Genomic DNA, 25,164 nt, shown 5'->3' on the forward strand with positions numbered 1-25,164 from the left:
TGAAAAGAAAACGTAAAATCTGTTAGTCGCCTATTTACCCCCATCTAGTCGACCATACCGATCTTTTACACCCGAGGGAGCTGTGGTAGCAGGCAGCAGCAGCTTTGCCGCGCTGCCATCCTGGCGCGCCTCGACGGCTGGGAACGGAGGCCGTGCCGAGAGAAGACGCCAACCTCACCCTTCATCTCCTGGATTATGGTCCAATCCCTTCTCCTCCGCAGTAGTTCGTGCGAGCAGGAGACGAAATTACTTTCTTAGCGCTGGTACCTCCTCTTGGAATGTCGTCATTGATGTGATGGTACCAGGAGGTATAATCCATCTCCAACCGTTAGATCTAATATAATGGATGGCTCAAAAAAAAAAATCTGACAGTAAGGTTTTTCATAGGAATTTTACAGAAAATTTTCCAATGATGCCATTTGGATTGTAGGATTTGTAGTGAGAATTCCTATAGGAATACTTTCTTTGCTTCATGATGCCTCCTTCGCAGTTTTTCCTCCACAAGACCTTGCGACAGACTCAAAACATTTGCTCAAACCTCGTGTTTTCATTTCGTTTGAGAACTCCAATGCAACATGTGTCTTTTATCTCTCTTGTTGTATCTCCTGTGAAAAAAACTTTCCTGTAATATTCATGTGAAGCATCCAAACTAGAGAACATGGCATTCAATTCCTGCAATTTTCCTATTCCTCTGTTTTTCATATCCTGTGTTTCAAACGGGGCCTAAGGCTTATGGGATTGACAATGTCCTTGCCAATCCGAATTCCGTCGTCAACTCGGAGAATTCGTTACTTGACTCATCTGCAAGCGTCGTCCCTAGAGCAAAAGAACTTGGGTGCCTTGTGCCCGTCGCTTGGGTGCCTTGTGCCCCTGTGCGACGGGTCGCTTGGGTGCCTTGTGCCCCTGTGCGACGGGTCCCACCATGGGGCCATCACAACCATACACGGCGGCCTAAGGCTTATGGGATTGACAATGTCCTTGCCAATCCGAATTCCGTCGTCAACTCGGAGAATTTGTTACTTGACTCATCTGCAAGCGTCGTCCCTGGAGCAAAAGACCTTGGGTGCCTTGTGCCCCTGTGCGACGGGTCCCACCATGGGGCCATCACAACCAAACACTTCCGCCGTGTAGTACCCAGGTACTCAAATTTGCAGAATGTCGCCAACTCTCAAAAACTCATATCCTGGCTCTGATTATGTAAACCTAAATTTTGAGAATGCCACTAATTCTACAAAACCAAACCATGGCGCATATGTCAAATTTTGTTTTACATTGCAGTGAACTGCTTTTCCATCATGTCATGGCACCTGTCGAATTCCAGGGTCGAGCTAACCATTGCATGTTAAAAAACGTGGGCTACCAGTGGTCATGGAGGGCGAAGATTTGGTGTCAGAACAAACCGCAAGCTGAACACAAAGCTGTTATTACATCAAGAGCCGGTTTATGCCATGATTACTCACTACAGGATCAAGTCCAGGCATAACTCACATGCCATGATTGACTGGCAGATTAACGATTGCCAGGACCCTCGGCGAGATCCCCCTTGGTTACAGCGAAATTGGAGGACGGTCAATTCAAATGAAAGCACAGTTCTACTGAAACCATTGGCCACCCCCCTTGGTTACAGCGAAATTGGAGGACGGTCAATTCAAATGAAAGCACAGTTTCTACTGACACCATTGGCCAATAAAGCCTAAATTATCCGATATGAAAAAAAGCTCAAAAGGAAAATTTACAGGTAAACTGCACAGAACTAGATTGTTCTTAACAAATGATTGACAGCCCTCAATGCACAGACAGCTGACTGGACGCATCAACATTCTCTAATGACCACCATCAGCTATCACGGTTCCCTCTTCCGCAGTTTTTCCTCCACAAGACCTTGCGACAGACTCAAATAGCCTCTCAATCTCAGGTGCACAGCGTATGAAGGACCGAGCCCAAAAAGTATAGCGAGGATTCTACAGAAAGAAACCATGTATTAGAACTCTTTCCAGCCAGAATCGTCTGGAGCATCATGGCTTTAAGTGGTCACAGGAGCATACCTTTATGAGCTCAATGAACGTAATAAGTAACCCCCAGGGATGAGGACGGTTAACTATTAGGCGTTCTAAAAGAACCCTAGTTATCTGCTCCTGTATAATATCCTGCATGTTTCAGTTGTGTGGCGTCAGAATGTGATAAGGTATTTCACAAATGACTACCACACAATGCCCACAAAAACAGAAGGAAATCATTGACGTACCTGTGTTGTCTCAGCAAATAAATATAGGATGATGAAAGAAAAGTAGTGAGTATGGTTGTTTGGGTAGCGTAGCTGGTTAGCAATTGCATTCAGGAGGAGGTATCTGCCTTCTGTATCCATATTTACTGCAAGATTTCTGAAGACCTCGGTAGCTGTTTCAATCTGAACGTTATCCAACTGAGAACTTTGGTTCACTTGCTGCGCTGATGCTGATGCATTCGCCTTGTTATGCTGCAACTGTTGCACGGCCTACATTTATAAATAAAGTACCATCTTAGAGTCTTCAATCATACCCAGCAAGTATTCAATCGCAAACAAAGGAAACAAAGTTAAAATACTTCATGACTGTAACTGTAAATCCTTTGGATTGATGCAATGATTTTAAAAACAAGATATGTTTATGCCCTGGGAGCCGAAGTTTGCTTTTATTATGGAGCAACTTTCAAATAATTTGACAGTAATAGGTTTATCAAGAAAAGCTTGGTAAGGCTGTCACTGCCAGCCAATTCGGCTGGGTTTTCAGGTACTAAATTTGGACACAAATCAAACCAGTCAAAAGCTTTAAACTCGGTCCATATGTTGTCAGCCAATACTGAAATTTAAAGGGTAGTTGCATGCAATATACAGGGCAAAGATACTAACCTGGATGCCAACATAGACAACAAGCGAATTAACTAGGGGAACATTGTAACGAGTCCCAGCAACGTTTGCTTCACTAGGAGGCAGCAGTAACTTCTGCTTTAGATCAGTTAAAAAGGACGAACCTTCAGGCCTCTGCACGAGTGCAAATGAGAGAAAAAAGAACTTCATGAGTTTAAAACAATTTACTACCCCCTCTGTCCCATATTAAGTGACGAAATATTACATGTATCTAGACGCTTTTTGGGTATAGATACATCCATATTTGGGCAAATTTGAGTCACTTGATATGAGACGGAAGGAGTATATTAATGCGTCAGATCAGCTTACAAGACTGTCTACAGTATAAGCTACTGTTAAGTCAGAAAAATGCACAATATAAAAATAAGCGTAGCACAACATCAGCAACAATGGTCATTCACCTTGAGGTACTCATCAACCTGAGTCTTCATTTGCCTTGCCTTCAAAGCTCCTTCCACATCAGACATGATTCTTGGAGCAATTGAAATTTCAGCTAGCAGATCAATCTGTGTTTCAAGAAACGGCCGGAGTTGATTAAACTACAAAAAAACAGGTAGAAGATTGTAGGAAAATGCACTCGTAACCAGCAAATACCTTCAAATTAGGAGTAGAGGGATCTGGAAGCCTCATATTGCGTGGAAAAGCACTGAGAATAACATTACGCATTTGAATGCAGCTTGGAGGAATCACATCACAGAAACTGAAGTGGTAGTCGCAAAGAAATTCTGGGAAGTCATGCAGTAAAACAAGTAGTACTCTCAAAGTTCCTTTGTATAAAAGATGAATCTACAAAGAGAGAATAGTAGAAGTCCATCAGAGTGCAACATCCATTGTACGATACATCTGAAACTGAAAATGCAGGAATAAAACTTACAGGTTGTCCCAGCTCAGCATTTCTTAGATATGGTTCCATGAATTTGAACAAATCAACAAGCAGTCTCTGGAAGAATGGCCAGCCTTTTTGGGAATTACACATCAATAACTTCGGCATGAAGCTTCTATGGCTTACCAATTCAAGCCAAGCGAAACTGCAGCGGGAAAGGTATATAGTTGGCATGCAACATAAGTACATAGTAACTTTGAGTCAGCGGCACTAATTTCACATACCTATCACACTTATTTCACCACTTCAAATTTTTTTAAAAGCACATACAGGGATGGGGAGGTCAGACTTATGAGGGATATAATATATGAGGTCTTTTACGGTGCGTTCAAATTGTTGTGAGCCATCCATTTTAGTAGATCCAAAGGCCCATATCAATTTATACTGGTGGTAAAACCAGGAGTAACAAAACAGAGTAGTAGTTCGATGAAGCGTAAAATCAGTTAACAGTCCTGAATAAAAACCACGCAGAAAATTTTGTTTTGTTGAAGAAGCCAGCCCAGGCCCATCTGCCTGACCGGCAAACCGTCCCTCGCTCAAAACGGGAATGGAATCGTCCCTGGTCCCTCTCGCTCCAAACGCGGAACTGAGTCGGCTAGCAAAGTCCGAACCCCAAGGAACGAGCAGCCCTAGGCGCGGGCGAAGAAGGGCAGCGCCGGCTGAAAGGTACAGGCGAGTGGTGGAGGAGCAGGGACGCGCGACAACGAACAGATGGAGCAGCGCGGCGCTGGCATTCTTTTTCTGGAGATGGCGGCGACGAACGGAGTTGCAATCAGTAGTTTTGGGTCTAATGGACCTCGTCCGATCAGTCCTATCGTGTTTTGGAGGAAAAATGGACTGCGTGTGAAAAATCTTAACTAACCATATTAATCTTAAGGATAACGGATCAATTCTGCTACTCCCTCGTTCATGTAATATCAAAAGGTACAGTAAAAAAGCTCTAATATATATAACCATGAATCAAAACATTCTTTCATTTTACAGTGAATACTTCTATTAATTGTTTCTTGCACGACTCTACAAGCCTTTAATCAATTTACAGGGGTTTCAATCATCATACTAGGATGGTTGGCCTATCTGCAATTTTGGTTCCATGGCCTAATTCCCCATCCTCTAATGAAATCATGACCATGAGACCATGTGGAAATTGGAATGGCAGGTGAAGTTTGGAATAAGGATCAGATGGTTGGTCTATCCACAATTCTAGGACTCGACCATCCTTCACAAGCCCACCATTTCAGATGGTATAAAGATGGTATTTTGATACCATATGTTGACGTCAATTACAGCACCAGGCATTGTTAGGAACACACTATTTTGTGCCCGTTAAGGATTCAAGATGGAGAAGACAATCACAAATATTACGAAAATTGACAAGTAAAGAATATGACAAACCTCCATGCAGGAACTCTCAAGGGTTGCAGCAAATGGAAAGCATTTGCAAACGAAGTCAAAACCTGGGACAATGAACCATTGTCATAAAAAAAATGTGCAAAGTTTCACAAATCTGATTATTATGTTAGCATATCTAATTGGTGAAGCTGAAATTTCATGGCTAATACCTGAAAATTAGCACCCTCATGAAGGTCAGCAGTACTAAGCTCACTTAACAAATTTATAAATAATCTGAAATACGGACGAGGGTTGAAATTAATTTTCTTTTCTTCTGCATCTTTCTGAATGGTCCTAGCGGTTACAGAGAGAAACTGCACAGCAGTGAAAGGAAACATATTAGCCCATCTCCCCAATACAACCTTACATTCTGTATGAGCATTATTGAAAAGGTGAACACTGACCTTTGGTAGAAGGCTGCCTTTATTTGGTCCAAAATCCACGCAGTACTGAAGATTGTATAAGGAACAGTAAGTAAAATTTATCTTGAAGAGCTTCAATATTCAATAGAAGTGAGACCTTCCAAATCAAGTTTATCATATTTTTTCAATGGTTAATTAATAATATATGTTCATCTAATTATCTTTCATGATATATGTTTCACAATATAAAGAAATAGGAAAAAGTGTATTTGACTGCCTCAACTATTAGGCCATGGTCATTTACCCCTCTGAACGATAAAAGCATCAACCAACCACCTAAACTATTGAAAACTGTGTAGCTGTTGCCACGGTAACTGGCCATGGCCGCTGCTCAGCGTCGATGCCCAGTGTTCCAAGAAAGAGGAGTACCACCTATGGGTCCCCCGTGCTTCACTGATTCGATTTGGGTCACCTTCCTCTGTAAGACTAAATCCAGCCAGCCACTGGCCGCTCCACTGTTGCCTCTAAACACAAAGCAGAGCAATGGCGGCTCTCCATTCTTCGTCACTGATAATCCCATGTGTCTAACAGTAAAACAAACAAAACAAAACTAGTGATGTCCATGTGAGAGAGCCACCTGGGTAGATTCGCTCTATAAACCATCATAGGGAATTAAACAGATGGCTTCCAAAAGTTCAGGGGGTTAAGTGGAATGAACCCTCGTAGGTCAGGGGATCAAATAGACTTCTCCCTAAAGAATATCACTTTCAAAATAAGTGTTACACAATTCCTTGTCAAATCAACAGAGAGAAATGAATTTCTAATAATGCTAAATAAATATAGAAGTTATTTGAGTAACATAAATAGCCTACAGCTCTGACACATTGTTATCTGTTTACCAGTCTTGTGGCCTGGCAAGCTATCAGACGATGTATCAAAATATCTTGGGTGGGCAAAGTCAAAGGGTTCTACTTGGACCAGTCTTATGGCCTGACAAGATATCAGATGATGTATCAAAATATCTCGGGTGGGCAAACCCAAAGGGTTCTACTTGGATATTTCGTCACATGATCGAACGTTACAGGACAACCACTTTTGGTGGTCTGGGCAACAACAGGAGTGTCACGATTAGGAACCTGGCAGCAGCAGAAAGGCTCACAAAAAACCCTGGCAAGGTCTACCACTGCTGACCAACTATATGGAGATCATAAATATTATGCATCAAATTTTGTTTGCTCAATGCGAGAAAATCAAAATATTTTCGTTGAAGTAAAAACATTAAAAATACCTTGACCATTAAAGTCACAAGCTTCGAATATGAATCAATGGAGAAATATGAAATCTGTAGTTGTTGGGCTGCCTGCTGAGATATACCACCAGGAGCAACTTGCTCAGAGACAATAGTGTGTGTGACAGCAAGTTCCTGATTTATTTGAAGTATTAGACCTCAGGTATCATAGAGCAATATAAAAATAGATACTGATAGAACAATCACCGTGAGAGCATGGAAGAAGCGGTCAGTCAAATCATCTCCTTTAAGCAAGCCATTCTGTTGCAGCTGCACAATGTAATGACTATATGCTGAATCACCCATGGTTGGATGATCACATATGTGACACCAGTCCGAGAACAAGACTGCAACCTGTACATCAATCAAATACCATATTAGTTTTGTACATTTTTAAACTCCAAAAAGGTCGAGAAAGAAAAAGGCATATACAAATCAACTACATGCTGGAGAAAGACAGAGAAGCAATGCAGTCATGTACAATAAATTTAACACATGGACACGCAGAGTTTGGATTACTGCTGTATGATGGGATATATTCCGCAATAATAAAGTCCTCAACTGACATAGCAAATAATGGCATTTATAAATATTAATTTTCTCAAAGAGAGGTGGTATCATAAAGTTGCAAATATATCGCACTCTTATAGACATGTAACAGTGATTGTGTAGACATGGAAAGAAAATATGTGCCTGTGTTGAGTGTGCATACATGTTTGCACAGAGCATTATAACAACACACATTGCAAATACGATGAAGGTAAGATGGATGGCATAATTGGTATACTGAACAGTGTGAAACACCATCTTTCAGAAACAGTTCTGATAGTTAAGCGACACAACAGATACATTGTAATGCAAATTATAATAAAATGTGATGAAAAAAGAGTTACTAATAGTTAAGACCTATAAAGACAAGTACTTATTTTTTATCATTAATATGTGCCATAATAAAATGATGCATGGGTTACAGAAAAAAGGGTATTGTGTTGCATAGACCTGGTCCTGAAAACTAACAGAATCAGCCAAAGCAGTATCATTTTCTTCTTTATAAATCGAAGGACGACCAGATAAAACCTGTTATTGTTTGAGCAATTAACCATCCGAGTAAAAAAAAATACAGAATGGAGAAACATATGACCATGTATGAACATTCAAACCTTTTGATCCCTTGACTGCCTAACCTTTTCATCCTTCATGGCCAGAAAGCTAGCAGCATTGTTGAAATTACTCCTTGCAATCTCAACCAACTGCTGCAACGATTCAGGTGAACTGGGCCTGACTGCAAGCTGTGACATAGAACATATTACCACTTGTTATTAACAGAAATACATGGTAATTAGAACATCAGCATAAGAGATCTCATATAAAATGGCCTACCTTTGATAATGCATCAACGACATTATAAAACTCGGAGACTCCAGTGGGCTCTTGGGTAATCAATCTCTGGACAAGTGATATAGCAAATTCCGTTGCAGCCCCTGAGGAGAGGGAGGGGAACAGGAATACTCATCGATGAAACTATATATTAAAGTAGCCGATATCATTGCATAAAGACCAGACCCTTAGTATCTAATAAGGATTATATTTTTTTTTCACCAATTGACAACACCTTTTATGTATGAGCTGTTCAAGTAACACTTTTACTGCAGTAGGTTCGGTCTAACAGAGTAAACTGGCAGTATAGGGTCAGTTATTGGCATACCCAATCAATCACTGAAGCTACAGACAGGTATTAGTTTCTGAGCAAAATCATAAGAGCAACATGATGGGCTAGAATCAGAAGGCTACAGGGTTGCCTCTGTGATACTAGATGCCAGATATTTTAAAGGCCCAAGTTCCTAATAGATACTCCGTTAACAGTCAAATACTTGAACTCATGAAAACAGGTAGTTCCAGTTATCAGTAGTAATTACTGTTCTGCAAAAGCAATCAGAGAAAACCACCAACCAAAGCTATCACATTTCATGTTTAATCCCTACTACTACTAAAAGCACGAGTCATGGAGGATCCAAAAGATCCAAGACATCCAACATCCCACGTCGCTTCAATGATGTATGTCACGCTTTTACTAACCACAAAATCAACCTAGGCCACATGAATTATGGAAACCCAACTAATTACAAATGAATCCCATTGGTTCCACATGACGGATAATTTGGAAAGCTTTCAAACAATTATGAAAACCCAAAATCAATTACAAATAAATCCCACTAATTTGAATTACTCCAATAGTTTGGACGATTTTTCTGACCAATAAATTTTCATGTATTAGTCGACACGTGTATTGCATGTAGACGGTTACCACTAATCCAGAGTACTTCAGTGGCCTCACCATTGGATGATACTAGGACAAATTCTGACAGTTTTGACATTTCCCCCCCTTTGGTTAGTTTCAGTAAGACAAAATACCATCACCATATCCCATAGCAATAATCATGGAATCAAGCAAAGTGGAATACGAGATTTTTTTTTCTTATTACCCAATTAGAAGGGCACATAAATTCACACAAAAAAAAGAAGGGCACCTAAGCATGTGCATACTGCTTAATGCTATATGAGGCGAAAAAATGTCGATTTCGGGCCGTTTCTCATTACCCAAATGCAGAAAATATGTATTTCAACTTACTGTTTCTTCCACTGTCAATGATCTTAGCAAGATGAACATTGTAATCCCCAAGATTGAGAATCTCAGAACGAATGAGTCCAGTAATTATGTCAAGGTTAAACTTCTTTTCTTCATCAGAATATATTACCTACACAAAAATAAGAAATGTTTGTCCAGTTAATAAAATATAGATGCCACATAAAGTCATCATAAAATATACACAGCAGCAAATGTTCATCAGAATTTATTTAACAATTACGAATCATGACTTCCAATATCTCACTATTGTAACAAATACGTACTACTTTGTACTAAATCCCTGACACTTATTATGGATCGGAGGGAGAACAAGGAATTATACAGTTGTAGGCATCAATTTCAGCTAGGCTACTGGCAAAATCATGGTTTACATTGTCATAAATAGCCCCAATCCAGAATCAGAACATGCTAAAAGTATGAAACAGGAATTTAGAATAACAAACAAGGTTCCTACAAAATATAGCTTCACGATTTAGTGTTTATATGATGCAAAAGAAGATGTAACAGATTAAAATGTTCATAAACCAAGCTATAAATACAAAGGTCTTCTTTGAAACCTTTAAATACAATGGGCATGCAGGCTGTACCACAAAATAGAAGAATAAATGGCAAAGACACTTAATGAAAACAGTTTTTTTGTTGTAAAGGGCCTAAAAGAGCTCCTGCCCCATAATTTACCTTTAACTGGACAATAAAAACAGATGTCTATTGCAAAGGCTGAAGAAACGTACCCAGTTTGTTATCTCTTTAATGACAAGTTTGCAAACATCACGTATTGCAACTAAAATTGCTAGAAGCCATGTTACAGAAGTACTGTTTGATGCATTTTCGTACAAACTTCTGAAAACCTGAAAGCAAAATAACCAAGTAGACAAGAAATGAGAACTAGAGGAATAAATATAGAAATACAAAGGAGAAATGATAACAAACCGTTTGTGCAATAGCTAAAGAAGCTTCATCCCGACTGACACATCTGAGTAAGATATCAGGAACTTCCGCAATAACAGACTGAGCACAACAATGAACAAACATAAGGGCCACATGATGTCTACCAATATAAGGAAATTGAAAGAAAAATTAATCCAGAAGGCAAATACTCGGGACATATAGCAAAATAGCTAACCTGAATTTCTGCATCTTTACCATTGTTGGCAATCAAGGCTTCCAACTGAAAGTACAAAGTATAATGTGGAAGTTTGCTAAGTCACAGCATTGAAAAGGTGGAATGCAGTTTATTTTAATGCAAGACATCTACAGCCAAACAAAGGCCACTTTATCAACAGCAAGGGTAAGACAACAAGTCTAGTCAGACTAGATTCCACTTTAGGTACATGTCATTCGTCCAAAGTACTAGCTGGATTCAAATACAGCAACCTTCAGCTAAAACAGTAACTGTTACCTTCTGTGAAACTTGTTGGTATCTGTCTAATGCATCATCAGTATTCAGTGGTTCAGCGAAAACAGATTCCATACGATCAACAGCAGTCGTAGGTGAAAGAGGTACTGTAGAACCTAGATCCTGGTAGCAGGATTTTGCAAGATAAGAAAATCAAATTCAAATTCTTCACTATACGCTTCATGCAAAGACAAGAATTGAAGTCACTGACTTTAGATGCAGCTGTTGGTTCGCCCACTGGAATGTCATTAGACAGCATAGGTGGGAATACAGATGCAAGGTTTGTGGTTCCACCGACTTGGGTAAAAGTGTCACTTGTTCCAACTTGTCCAGTAACACTTCAGAAGACAGAAGATATCTTATTAAGAACACGCCGCTCCAATAGGAGTAGACAAATGATGGAAGTCCAAGCATCGTTACCTTGAAAGTTGTGTAGTACCATGATCTGACTCTTCAGGAACCAGGTCTGCTGGCTGTGCCAAATTTGGGCTATAAAGTCGAGGTATACTGGAATTGCTCGGAGCAACAGCCACGGCAGTAGCAGAAGTGGTGGCTCCAGCATTTTGACTACTCTGGCTGTGCCACACAGTAATGAAGTCCTGAAATCAAAAGGTTAACCATGATGCACAAGTCAATCATGTTTGGCAAAAAAGGCAGAATATGGGGAAATTTATTCTCAGCTGCTTCACCTCATACACTCGTTGTTGGGTAGCACATAAATGGCCAGCTGGCTTTGGGCGAAGTGCATCTGGGACACGTGCAAGACCTTGAGTGTAAGGGAAAGCATCATAATATGCCGAACCAAGTAATTCCTTTTGCCGCCTCAGTTGTGAAAAGGGCTGTTTGATTTCTCCATCAATCATTTCAACAGCCTGCAAGATTCTCATTGATATTGTTATGCTGTAACAGAACATTCTATAGTTCATCCTATATAACAGCGCCGAGTTGTATACAATAGGTAGCAGAGTAAAGTGAAGCAACAAAATATCTTTCGCTACTTGGCCATAACATATATGGAAGCAAAAGCTTGAGATTGCCACATATAAGGAACTTAATAAAATGCTTGAGAGCTACCTTGCGTGTTGCAACAGTCTCAATCAGGGCGCATCCCAGATCCAGATTGTCATTGATAAGAATATGAACAATCTGATCAGTGTTTTCACTGTTGTTATTCAGGTTCTGAATGAGAATTCGAAGATGAGATGACAAAGCAACACGAAGAGGCTCCTGAAAAAGACAGAACAATTGAATATGCCGTCATACATGAGATCTGAACGTCAACATAACAAATAAAGGCACTGAGACTGCAAGTACACCCGAGTTTGAGGGGAGAAAAGACTGTAACGGCACCTACAAACTAAATCTACAAAGGCTTATGCAGAAATACCTTGGAAGTTACATGGGCTAGACTTCCAGCTAGTGTGCCAACCATCAAATGTGCAGATCGAGATACCGCACTATCATCAGATTCCATTGCAAGATCCTGCAGGGAAGTGAATATAATAGTATGTTAGAAACTTCTCTACCACAGCAAGCCAAATAGTCAATCAAAATAATCAACAGCTACGAATGAAGGCCATGATGTTCACCTTAAGAACAAGTTCCTTAGTGGTGCGGGTAGCTATTGTAACACTTCTTTGAATCACAGGGCCAATAATTTCCTTAATAGCCTTATCCAAAGCAACATCCATGATTCTAGGAAGATCAAGAGCGTTAACAGATCACCAATAAAATATATTTCGAATGTAAGCTAAGCTGATCTTTTACAGACATACTTGCTATATTGCAATGAGCCAAGAGAGCTAAGCTTATCATTGATTCTGAAATAAATATCCGCCCGTGGTATTGCTGCAATAAGCTGTAACAAGAACATATAAGAAATACAGACAAGTACTGAAAAATCAGTTTGAAGCAAAAATAAAAGGCAAACCTGACTAAGAGTAAACAGTGGGGGTGATGGAGACGGTGTTTGAGATGGCGAAACCTGATCGGGCATTAGCAAAGCAACCTTATCATCCTCTACCATGCTGTTTGGCGGAAGACGAAGAGGTGGCGCATACTGCTGAATAAAAATATCAAAATGAATAAAGAACAGAAAAATGTCCAGGTCTTAAAAATTAATTAGTTATGGCACAAAATCAACCTGGGTTAACATATTTGGAAGGCTAGTAGTCCGGGAGGTACTAGTCAACTCTGGTTGCACTTCTACAAGATTTTTTGCCGGCATCATACCAGAGGAGACCTCTGGAACTACTGGTGTTTGAGATGCACTGACGTCTTTATTAGAAAAATCCGGATTTCCTTCAATTTGGCGAATACGATCTTTAAGAAGAGAAGATGGTTTTACATCTTTCATGTCCACGCTGAGGTTTTTAAACAAGACCTACAATCCCAAATAATAACAGTTAGCTTCCACATTTCTAAGCTAAATATAGTTCACAGCCCCGACAAAAGGATGCGGAAAATAATAGCAAACCTCAATGTCAAACTTCAGGTTCATCTTGAGATTAGGTAGATTATAGATCTCGGCAAGGAGGCTAAGAATACCCATTGTCCATGGATTTGGAGGACGATATGCTATACTTGAATGGCAAGGTTCAAGAATCTGAAAGTAACATCTGGTCACCACGACATGCACGATAAAACAATGTTCCTTTTTAAATCAGATCAACAAAAAGAGCAGCACCTTTGAAGTAAACGGAATGACCGCAATCATCAACCCCCTTTCGTATGCCTTTAAAAAGGAATTCAGAATGGAAAAATGTCAGCACAAAAGAACTCTAAATAAACATATCAGCTGCAATAGTCAACAGACAAAGTCTAAAACTAATCTCTCTGGTATGGGCATGAGATAACTGCAATTATAAATGGGCCAAAAAAGCTGGAATCGTAGTGTTACCTCAATTATAAGAATTTTGGGGTCAATTTCCTTTGCTCGTAATGTTTGATTCCTTCCTATAGTGAGTTTTCCTAGCCAGCTGCCAAGATTTTTTAGCAAGGAACGCTCTTCGGAACTGGATTTGATAAGATCTGATTGCAATAAGGCCTGCAGAAACACAATTTAATGTTTTCAACGAGAGATTGGATGAACACGAGAGGAAGATAGAAATTAGTAATGCATGACCTTGCAGTTCTCATATGTAGCCTTCACCATTTCCTTATTCAAGGATTTTGAGTTAACTTTGTCAAAGAACTTCAAATACAAATCGTGAAAATTTGGTTCAATACTTGCCCTGTAAAATGTGAGCATACTTTTAGAATTTGATTCATAGAAAATATAATCAGATAAAAACAAAAAGAAGTACATTGGTGACCAATGGTACCTTTTCATGACCATGTATTGTGCGAACCAAGGATAATACTGTTCCAGCAAAACCTCATTAAATTCTTTGGCTTTGGCTTCCATATTAGAAATGGAAATATTGTTGATCATGAAGAAAATCTTATCTTGGACTTCAGAGGGAGGGGCCTACGTGAGGTAAAAGCAGAAATGGAATTAGCACTGGCCAAAAAGTTAGTACCTCACGGAGCATCAAGAATCAAGATCATACTCAAATAAAATAAATAACTATACTAGACTCCTAAAAACCTCGCCCTATGATACCACTTGGTTCTTTGCACTAGAACTTTGGTCAAATTCACTTTAAAAAACTGAACAGACCTCAATTGATGTATCCCTACGTTCTGCCGCAGCAACAAGAGTTTCGATATTTAGAGCAGCTCCGAATCCTGTTGTGTACGAAGATCGTGTGCCTGCAAAATGATATCATAAAACGATAGTCAGGCCATCCATTTTAAAACAAGAAGCATCACAGCTACAAGCAATAACTAACACATTTCTGGTTAATATTGAACTAAACATGTAAGCCATAAGGTAACCTGAAGGAGCCGAACTTCTAGGCCTCAGAAAATTAGTGGATTGTGACGGAGCTGGGACAGTGGTTGAATGGTGAGGAGAAGCTTGTGAGGATGGTGGTGCAGTAACCTACATTTGATCATATTTTGCACAAGGTTAAAGAAGCGTAGCGCATTGATAAACTTAATATACAAGATATATACAATGGAGGATTATCAAATTTTATCAAGCATCACACGTAATATTAAATACCCATACCTTCTGCGTAATAGGTAAATCAGCAGGTGTTGAAGCAAGAGAAGGTTGACTCATAGATAAATTGTTCTTAGCTTGAAGGCTGCAAGTAGAACCCCTGGACCTCTCCCCAAGAAAACCCTGGTGCCTCTGTTGCAGTGGAAAAGAAGAAGGTGGCCGTTCAAGTTGTGTTGGAGTTGGGTTGATGAACTGCCATGATGCATCAGAAGCCTACACAAGTCGGAGATCTCCATCATCTAGGGAAGATGGTAATAGTAGTACAAAAACAATAGCAGGCATAACAGCTAATACTGTTGTTGTCTTTAAGAAATGTTTTCTTAGAATAAGATCTTTAGGTAATGTCAAACGATATGTAGCGAGAAGCAGTTTTTTATCCAAGCAGTCCAAAAATATATCCAGCATGACTTCGCATCTTGAGATGTAACGCCAGTATACCTCTATGTTTCCAATAGATGATAAACCAGAACCGTGCTGATCGACAGAAAACATGTTGCTGAGATTTGTTTCATTTTGACTTGATGATATCTTGGCAAGTGCTCTCTCAATTGCAGAGACTAATTCGCCGTGTGTTCCACGAAGATGTGAAATCTGCAATATATGGTTACAGTATTGTGGCCATTCTATAACACGATCCATAAACTGCTCCAGCGCTGTTGTACCGAACATAAACATCTGCAGTCATCAAGCCACCAGCACTTCGAAGTTTTACACAAAAGTTGGCGAGATAATGGGCACATCACAAAGGTTCAAGTAATAGTAGCTAACCTTTGAATCAATAGACTTGCGCAAGGCATCAAGAACACTACGTAGAGCAATTCCAAGTCCCAGGTGAGCGATAAGTTGATGTTTGATGAGAGAGCCTATCCCAAACATGAAAGTACATAACAAAACAATTGACTGGAGTAGATCATAACATCTCTTAGAGAACATGCAACAGCTTTGCACATACTTTTTTCATTAATAAGAAAAGCAAACCAACACACGAGAAGTCGACCAGGAGTAAATCATATCATCATAACTTGACAAATTGGCAGAACAACAATCCATGTCCTGCTATTAACTTGTATATAATATTCTAATAATTTACTCCTAAGAATGGGTGCAGGAAATACAGACAAAATAGCAAGCAAATAAAATCACAGCAATATATGATAGCCTAGTTATTTTCAGTGCAAAGCTTCACGCGAATGATGTTACAAAGTATCACCCAGTTTAGACCAGCCAGCAGAGCAAGCAATGCATGCGCAGGGGCAACACAGATTTCTTGTGAAAATAATATTTTTTAATCAAACCGACAAGGTTCAAGAACAGAACTAAAAAAAAGAATTCTCTATCTGAAAAAGAATTCTCTATCTGCAGTCCAACCTTCCTAGGTCATATACTCCCTCCGTCCCATACTAAGTGACTTCCTATTACATGTGTCTAGACGCTTTTTAGGCATAGATACATTCATATTTGGGCAAATTTGAGTCACTTAATATGGGACGGAGGGAGTACAACTTTGAAAGTTGAGCTCACAGAAAACCAGGACAAACTTGAATGAAAAACTTCATTCCCATATTCAAGGCACAAGATATTTACGAAACATACACAGTTTTTCGTAAGTTCACCAGTCAACATTGTGCAAAACTTAAAGTTCACATGTAATAAAGTAACATGTAGAACAAACTATGCAGCTGGAATCTGGATAAGTTAAGCAAAATAAAACAAAAGTGATCACTGCTTACCCATAAGGACAGCAGCCAACTTGAGCTGTGCTTCTGGATACTTAGGGAAAAACTTGTACTCTTCAAACAAATTAGAGATCATACAATTGAAAATTGCTACCTCCCTGGTCATTCATAAGATTAAGGAATCCAAACATAAGTGAAGAAAAAGAACAAATGGCACAGCAGATTAAGGAATATAAAGCATGCCAACCATTGCATCGCCTATCATTTTTTTTACTCTATCGTGGACCAATTAGTATGAAAAGCACCTATTGTTTGTAGATTCTTTGAAGCGTGCAAGCATTTGTATCAAACCATCGATGCTTATTTCTCCAGCAAACATCTGATGAAAATATAAATTTGCCTGTGCTTCAATGTCATCAGAGCCTCCCTCAGGAGGAGGAATGTCCCTTCCCACAGCACCATGATTCCTTGATTCATACGCTGCTTCCACTCTACTTAGTTCATCCACCAGTTGGTTAGACAACAGCTGCTCCGATTGAGACTGAAGAACCTGCCAATTCCATACCAATTGCACATATATTACTTTCATGCACAGTGTGTCACTATAATGTAGCAACAGGAACAAGAAAATAGGAGGTCATCGGCACCTTTATAAATAAAGGACAAGATTCCCAGCAAATATTGCTGATAGTAGACTGAGGTTGTTGCAATCCACCCGCCGCACCATCATAAGTTGTGTTGGCCACAATTTCTTTCAAGAAATTAACACATTCCTGCGAGTGAAAAGTGTTGGCACACACGTTAGGGTATAGAGAAAAATTGTGGTAGAAGTACCTATAGAAAAGTAAAATCCCCATGATTAGGTAATAATGTAGGGGAAGTCATGTATATTACCTCAATAAAAGTCTCTCCCTGTGCACTCAACTTTTCAGTCACCCATTTCTCAAGATTACTCCGATCATTGCGAAAGGAAACTGTACCAAGTTTGATGCTAAATGCCAGTGGAGTTGAATCAAGGACAGAAGATAGAATCTGTTTCATAAGAAGTGAGAGGATGATGAAACAAGCACTTACCGAACCCGTTAAAATCACAATAGCTTACTTGATTAATAATCATGGACGTGATAAAATCTATTCAAATGGTATAACTGACACTGATGACGTTACAGCTCCAGATACAACATCATGTAATAGTCATGTGGAATAAAATTCATGAAGACTATACTGTATTTCTATTTGCTAAAATCGCATGGAAAGCTGTAGCTACATCTCATTGAATATTATGTTTTGCCAAGTGGTCCAATGCAGAGAAAGATAGTTGCGTCAACACCACATTGGTCAACATGAGACTAGGTGTTTAACCAATTATAATAAATGTTACATGCATCATACGTGCAAGAAATATGCAATCAACACATCCTTGAGTGAACAAATACAGTCCACGGTTAAAACTCAATAATCTTCTATCACTATCAGTTTGGCCAGTTCAGTTTGCCTTTCTAAGCATCGCCACAGCGATTAGTTATTATATTTATGTTGACGCTGTCGCAAATTTTTTGTTTGGGCTGAAATCATGCTTTACCATTAACACGTCCAATTCAAATCATGCTTATTACTAGTCAGTACGCACACAATACAGACAAGTTTACCTAGCACATATTCATTGAGGCATATGCAACTCAAAACAAATCAGGAATGTGAATTTAAGAAAAGATAGGAAAAAAATACAACAATGATGTTCAGTTGCAACTCAAAAGTTCGCTGCATAAAGAGTAATTGTGTTACCTTTAGGTCTTGACATATTTCAACAGTTCTCAAAAGACAAACTATATCAGAATGGGCATCAACAAAACCTCGAATAGTAAGGGAAGGGTTGAGATGCCATAGATAGTTCACTAAACTATTATGCTTAGTGTCCTTCAGTATGGCAGGGAAAACAAAAGATAATACTTCATACTGGATGAGATTATAAGCAGTCTGCAAACAAGAAAGAAATTTCATAGTAGTTAAAATATGCAGCGTTTGAGGGAAAGCATTCTATAGTTCTAGCTTCTAGGAAGAGAAACACATACATTGATATGGCTAACACCAAGAAATAAGACTTCTGGACAGTGATTCAGCGGGTAGTCCAGTATTGACCGCACTAATGTTGCATAGCCAAGCTCAGCAAGCTGGCATAACACCTCCAAAAGGTCTAGGCAATACCAAGCCTGATTGCCCTGGGCATGCTTAGCAAAGTCCGGAAAAACCTAAGGAAGATTCAAAACAAATGATATCATGTATAAGTGTGTGAACACCAGAGGTTTAGGATTAACAACACAAGCCGACAAGCTAATGCAATAAGATACCATCTTTCTGGAACAATGTTTGAATGTAAATATATTGGTTGGGGCAGCTACTGCATGTTTCAAGAATGATAATTGCCCTTCTGAATTCCTCCAGAGTGAACCACAAATGGCATGAAGAGGAAATGGATCCTGTATGATTCAATGAACTAGTCAATTATACACTCAGGAATTCAGTTTCCAAACCTTACGGCTGCATATTACCTTGCAAGCACGAGAATATATAGACATCAATAAACGAAAAGCTCCGTCATCAGGAATATTGAAACCTTCATGGTCAAGGTTTTCCATTACACTGGTCCAGTTGGTTCTTGGGGCCTGCATTTGCAACCACAAACAAGTTAGATCATTGAAAAGAAGAACAGAATTAGCAGGACAAGATAATAAAAGCTCACAATTTCATTGATCGAGTCCACAAGAACATTGATATTCCATGCCGTCGATTGAATTGAATCACTGGTTTGGTTGTTACCAAAAGCCGCAATGAACGTTGAATATGTATTGTGAGCCTCACAAAGACCAACGGTAGTGGAAACAACTGCCCCAAGCAACTTAGATATGCCCAAATCATCGAGAGGCTCAAAAAGTGACAATATATCTTTACATTGTGCAATGTCAGCAGTACATCCATAACCCAATTCGGAAATGATATCAGCCATGCTTATTTCTTTTCCAATTTCAGATAAAAGAGAATCAAAATCATCATCCAGACTACCAATGTACAGTTCTGTATGTCTGTAAGACAGAGAAGGGCAACGAAATGAACATCAGTTGGCCATCAAAGAGGATATGAAAAAGATGAGAGAAAAATCTAAAAACCTTGAAGTTGGCTGAATATAGCCTTCCTGAATAGGGACAGGAACATGGAATGGCGTCTCTTTAACTTTGAATAGAGAGATAATGTTAGTAAAAGAATCCATATGCTTTGAGAGGCCATCCGTCTGGTGAAGAAACACAACAATATCATGAATTTGGTCATTCGATATAGATTGTGCAGGATTTGAACATAACTCCTCAATTTGAGCAATTGAAAATTTTTGGCCTGCGATACAAAAGAAGGTCCCAATAAGCACCTAACAAAACTCAAGGAATCAACAAATTTAATTCCTAAAATCACTTACCTTTCAGATTCAAGCCTAGATTTTCAGAATCTGACAGCGCAAGTCCAATACCAACCCTCTCAGATCTTGATAGATCAAGTTCATTTGACAATGTTTCAAGGAAAACATCATTAACAGATACAGTCCTCAGTGCTTCACAAAAACAGGTGCTAAAGTATGGTTTATCCAGACAATATCTGAAAATGGTGGCTAAAAGATCTCGTTTCGATTGGGAGAGTTTTCCCACGCCAACATTTAGCAGCACTTCATCCAAACAAACTTGAAGCAGTAAAATGCAACCATCAGGACTGCAGTCTGCTAACTGAAACAGTGAAAACAAAAACATATTAGGATGCCTCCAATCCATAAAGTTGGAGCAAACTTTGGGATCAGAACAAATGTAGAGAAAATACTAGGGCAACCCAACTTCCAAAATTCAATCAGGCACACAGATGATAAAAAATTGCATTACTACACCAACCGGGTAAACAAGTCCCTCAAAGAAACTGTACAAAGAAGTAGGATACATCTAACAAGATCTTACACTTGAAAGTATCTATTGACCAACGAAAAACGAGATGGGCATCATCTAAAGCAACCGAGTAAATGTTGTCAGATGGGAATGGGACACCACATTGCCATTAATAACCCATTCAAATAGTAGCATGCGGTTTGATGTGTCCTTTTTTTTCATTTTAAGTAGATGGCAACTTTTAAAGATCTGCACAAACCAACAATGCAAAATCAACATACTCCCTCCGTCCAACAAAGGATGTCTCAAGTTGGACTAAATTTGAATGCATCTATACACTAAGCCATGTCTAGATACATCCAAATTTTGACAAACTTGAGACATCTTTTGTTGGACGGAGGGAGTACAACAATTATGCCATACAGAACCCTTCCGAAGTGAGACAGGCGTGAGAAATCTCTGGTTCTCGTGCCCTACTCTGAAGTTGCGGGACCTGGACTTCCCTAGAAACAACTACACTACAAGCACCACAAGATGTCAAAGAACTTGCCAAGTGGCATGAGGTACTTCCTGAACTGCTTGTCTGTCGAGGTGCTCAGCCTCTCCAGAGATAGGTAGCAACAACAGTTTAACCAAGTCCTCTGTGAAGCAATTCCGATGCAAAATTATGTAAAAGGTCACAAACAGATGCAACTTAACGCAACTCTCATCTGCAAACCTCTACAGTTTTACGAGGGTTATCCATGTTCGCAAGAAAACAATGTGGTCAGCACCAAAATATGCACAGTGAATACCGAATCTAGAAAAAAGGACAAATAAGCTGCTGATCACACTACCTAAAGCTTAAATGGCAGATAACAATCCACGAAACAATCAGGGGATGCATGTGTCTCGTATTCAGGGCTCTAATCATCTAATGCACCAAGAAGAACCGAACGACAGGCTCTATGTTATCCGATCAAATGATTGCAACCAACCCCGAACAAAACTCTAGATAAGAAACATCCGCATAAGTACAACAGCGTCACAAACCTATATTACTTTACCGACAACTACAAGACAACCAAATCCGCAAACCCTAGATTGGTCCTGAAATAGAGGCCTTCCTAAGCACGAATCTAGCATGATCTGGATCATCAGATCCAGACGATCGAAACATGAATCGGTCAAAAAAGGCACGGGGCAAGGAAAGCGAAGCCGCTTCGAGGATGGGCCGGGGGCGCATCTCGAGTTACCTGACAGAGCTCGCGGTAGATGGACTGGAAGGTGGAGTCGTCGGCGCCCTGGACGAGGGAGCTGACCTCGGCGGCGACGGCGGAATTGAAGGGGATCATCTCGCCGGCGGCGGCGAAGGGCGGGTGTCGGTGCTAGGGTTGGGTTCGCTGCGAGTACGGGAGCGCGAGGCTTCCAGAGCAGAGGCGAAGGCAAGCGGGTGTTCTGTTGAGCTCTGGTGGGCAAAAGCGGTCGGGCGAAATCGAGTGCGCCAATGTTGGGAATGGGCAGACCGCAGACGGCGATGAGTCGTTGAGAGCTGGCCACCTGGGCCGGGCCCGTCAAAAAACCCCACTAGTGCAGAGGCCCAGGACAGCTCCGGCCTGGACCGGTACATGGCTAAACGGGCCGTGCCCGGCCCGCGAACAGACTTGGACTGTGACAGGGCCTCGACCTTAGGCCAGCAGGCCGGCACGGAATGGCTCGTTTACAATTAAAAAATATGTTTCCTCTGTATTTTCCTCGTGGGTCGGGCCAGCTTGGGCGGGATAATGGGCTTGCCTTCCGCTGTAGCAGGCTGTCACAGCCCACTTAGAAACACATAAAGATGCGGGCCGGGCCAGCCCGTTGGCCAGCTAAAGTCGTGCAGCCGGCAGGGCCCTGCACGCTGCAACCAACAGTTTATGGTGATGAATTCTGCAGCATTACCAGGCAAGCAGTTTTTTTACACCCAGGAGCACCCTCTTAATTCGGTTTCAAAACAACAACATATTTCGTTCAGAAAAACATCAGGAACTTGCCTCGTCTAGATGACGTCCATTGCACCGAAAAACAACAACATATTTCGTTCTGAAAAACATCATAAAAACATTAGCCTTCTAATTTTTTTTTGAAAAGGTGAAGACCTCTCTCGCCTATGCATCGATGCACAAATCCACATGTAAATTTCTACTATGATGATTTGCGGCCGGATTCTCTAACTTCACGTGGCGAAGTCAAAGGAGAACTTATCTCGTCTAGATGACGTCTGTTGCCCATCCAACGATGGTTGGATTCCTCATCTTTCTCAACACAACAGAGCCGGCCCTGTGCACAAGTTAGCCCACTTAAAGCCCAGTTCGGGACATGACGATCGGTCTTTATTTGTACTAATTTAACCAACATCAGTTACCCCCTAAAAAAAGCAAACATCATTTCTTCAGTTCCGTAAATAACAAGTGCTCTATACAAGCATTTAAGCAACCAGTTTAACTTCAGTTTTTTTTCACGAAACTTCAGTTTTGTTAACAACAAGTGCTCGATAGCCAGTACAAATTGATCTCATGCTCCTCTTAATATTCACCATTGAAAGGTAAAAACAGATGAGCAAACAATTCAGGCTCGAAAAACCAAAATAATCTACACAACTGTAGTTCCTCACAAATTTTCCACGATCACAAATCACACTGCCATGTTACCTATGAGCTGACGAATTGGTTATCTTTATGGCACAAATCACTGAATCGGGTTGGATCCGGACAGCGGCCTCACTGATTTTCCACGATCCATCACTCTTTTTATGTACTAAACTTCGTATGTACTGCAATAACGGTATAATCATCATTACCATGTTTTTTAGAACAAAATGGGATGACCGATCAAAAAGTATTAATTATAAATACTCGTCTTTCCCTCCTAGTGTCCGAACTGGGCTCTATTTGGGCTAAACTGGGCCAGTTCTGTTGTACTGAGAAAGGTGAGAGATCCAGCCACCGTTGGATGGGAAACGGACGTCATCTGGATGGGTAATTCCGCCTCTGACTTTGCCACATGAAGTCAGAGAATCTGTGCCGGATGATATGATGATTTGTGCTCTCGGATGATGTTTAAAGCTATCATCAAGGATTGTGGGATGTCCAAATTCCACAACTTGATTGCTCGGAGCTCAAATATAAGTGTGACCCTAGTCACCTTGCTCTTCACACATAGATTGGTCTCTCCACATTCTTCGTATCATCCTCTACAACAACTTTTTTTTACACTATCTTCTCGAGCAACTTAATACTCCTTCCAAAAAATAGGGAATGTAAAACCAACATATAACAAAAAAATGTCAACATCTATGATGCCAAATGAGTATCATTGAATACATTGTGAAACATATTTTCATTGTATCTTGTTTCTACATTATATATTTCAATATTTTTGCTATAAGCTCGGTCAAACTTTATAAAGTTTGTCAGTCAACAAAAATTATACGCCCTATATTTTCTAGAGTGGAGTGAGAATACCCCTTAGTCATTTGCTCTAAGCCTCACATATTCTCTACCACTACTTGCTTTCAACTAGTTCGCAGACTCAAACGATTTTCACTTTGGAGCCATCCTACAATGGCATGATCCATCCACCATTGCTTGCCCTTTTAATATTTCAAAAACGCATACGTTCCATTTGAAATTTAACGAACTCTTTCTCAAATATTTCATCACTTTTAAAGTAACCTATTGATTTTGACCACAGTACAACAATTGCATGTTTGCTCTCTGTTTTACAAAACTTGCTATAATCATGAAAATTTAGGGAAAAACATCGTGACAAAACACCACCTAAAAGAGAGCAAAAGTCCCAGTAGGATCATGGAGAGAGACAAGGTATAACCACTTTGCTTTCATGTACAACAAAAGGTAATTCTCTATGCATGGCATCTAATAACCCCATTAAACCAACAAATTATGGTAAAATTAGTACATGCGATCTATAATGACACCATTATCCGATTTTCATGGCTTCGTCCGATCATGAGGGCTGAATTCTTCGATGATGGACCCAAGGGCATGTAGGGCCCACAAAAATCGTGTACCATAGTCTCTCGGTCGAGGGTTTCGTCATGATCCCCAAGTCTCCTGCCTATTTTTTTTGGATTTTATGGTGCCTCAAAACGGAGACGGGAAAGTGGAGGAAACAAACGAACAAAGCAACAAAAAAAATTGGGAGACCCAATACTTCATCTATCAAATCTTGATATTTCGCCTTCAGGAATACAATTGTGCTACTTGTGTGACAGAGTTCATAGGTGTAATTATGTGGTGCCAACTCTTTCTAAATATATACTAGTCGGCAAGAGTTCTTCGATATGAATGGGGTTTTGAGCACTCGTGCAGCTAGGGTGATCCCACATATGGTTTGAGGGATGAGAAGGGGACAATGTCGAAGAGTTTTATTGTTGTTGCTAAAAACCTTACATAGTCACATATAACTATGAGGAGTTATTGTAGTATCTCTCTATACCCTAGCCACCAAAGTCCAAAGCATATCGCATCAGACGTCTCCTTTGTCCTGGCCGGCTGGCAAGCAAGCAATCCAATGGGTCCTAGGCTCCGCTTCAACGATCGGAGGGGG

At 40.1% G+C, this 25,164-nt stretch overlaps 1 protein-coding gene across 3 annotated transcripts; it reads right to left on the reverse strand.

Moving 5' to 3' along the window:
* Positions 1 to 1,382: 1,382 nt before the first annotated feature.
* LOC100843991 (CCR4-NOT transcription complex subunit 1) lies at positions 1,383 to 22,045 on the reverse strand. Of its 3 annotated transcripts, none has more exons than XM_003574274.4 (51): positions 21,810 to 22,045; positions 20,124 to 20,424; positions 19,822 to 20,044; positions 19,398 to 19,737; positions 19,207 to 19,320; positions 19,006 to 19,134; positions 18,730 to 18,906; positions 18,443 to 18,634; positions 17,552 to 17,689; positions 17,305 to 17,430; positions 16,963 to 17,207; positions 16,712 to 16,815; positions 15,750 to 15,844; positions 15,420 to 15,656; positions 14,988 to 15,194; positions 14,753 to 14,858; positions 14,535 to 14,626; positions 14,197 to 14,342; positions 13,998 to 14,106; positions 13,773 to 13,919; positions 13,560 to 13,607; positions 13,350 to 13,478; positions 13,017 to 13,256; positions 12,804 to 12,932; positions 12,649 to 12,731; positions 12,463 to 12,568; positions 12,261 to 12,356; positions 11,948 to 12,100; positions 11,563 to 11,745; positions 11,294 to 11,472; positions 11,085 to 11,211; positions 10,877 to 10,996; positions 10,601 to 10,645; positions 10,408 to 10,485; positions 10,209 to 10,325; positions 9,460 to 9,586; positions 8,211 to 8,311; positions 7,991 to 8,119; positions 7,830 to 7,907; positions 7,038 to 7,184; positions 6,831 to 6,965; positions 5,585 to 5,629; positions 5,351 to 5,494; positions 5,184 to 5,245; positions 3,780 to 3,933; positions 3,500 to 3,691; positions 3,307 to 3,411; positions 2,888 to 3,019; positions 2,246 to 2,494; positions 2,046 to 2,147; positions 1,383 to 1,961 (listed from the first exon to the last, which is right to left on the reverse strand). In XM_003574274.4, exons 1-51 carry the CDS (start codon positions 21,906 to 21,908, stop codon positions 1,824 to 1,826), a joined length of 7,200 nt encoding a protein of 2,399 aa, XP_003574322.1. In that variant the 5' UTR covers positions 21,909 to 22,045; the 3' UTR covers positions 1,383 to 1,823. The 3 variants fall into 3 exon arrangements, with proteins under 3 accessions (XP_003574322.1, XP_010234995.1, XP_010234993.1); XM_010236693.3 differs by having other exon boundaries at positions 8,015 to 8,119; positions 12,804 to 12,935; XM_010236691.3 differs by having other exon boundaries at positions 12,804 to 12,935.
* Positions 22,046 to 25,164: the final 3,119 nt, after the last annotated feature.

Source organism: Brachypodium distachyon, chromosome 3 (genome assembly GCF_000005505.3).
Source record: "Brachypodium distachyon strain Bd21 chromosome 3, Brachypodium_distachyon_v3.0, whole genome shotgun sequence".
Lineage (NCBI taxonomy): Eukaryota > Viridiplantae > Streptophyta > Magnoliopsida > Poales > Poaceae > Brachypodium > Brachypodium distachyon.

What these genes read in the sequence shown, in the direction of transcription:
- LOC100843991 (XM_010236691.3), bottom strand. Translation starts at nt 21,908, where the DNA reads ATGATCCCCTTCAATTCCGCCGTCGCCGCCGAGGTCAGCTCCCTCGTC. An exon ending in CAATACATGGTCATGAAAAG is followed by an intron (nt 14,107 to 14,196) that starts GTACCATTGGTC and finishes CACATTTTACAG; the next exon opens with GGCAAGTATTGAACCAAATT. An exon ending in TTGAGAGTTCCTGCATGGAG is followed by an intron (nt 3,934 to 5,183) that starts GTTTGTCATATT and finishes TTCCCGCTGCAG; the next exon opens with TTTCGCTTGGCTTGAATTGG.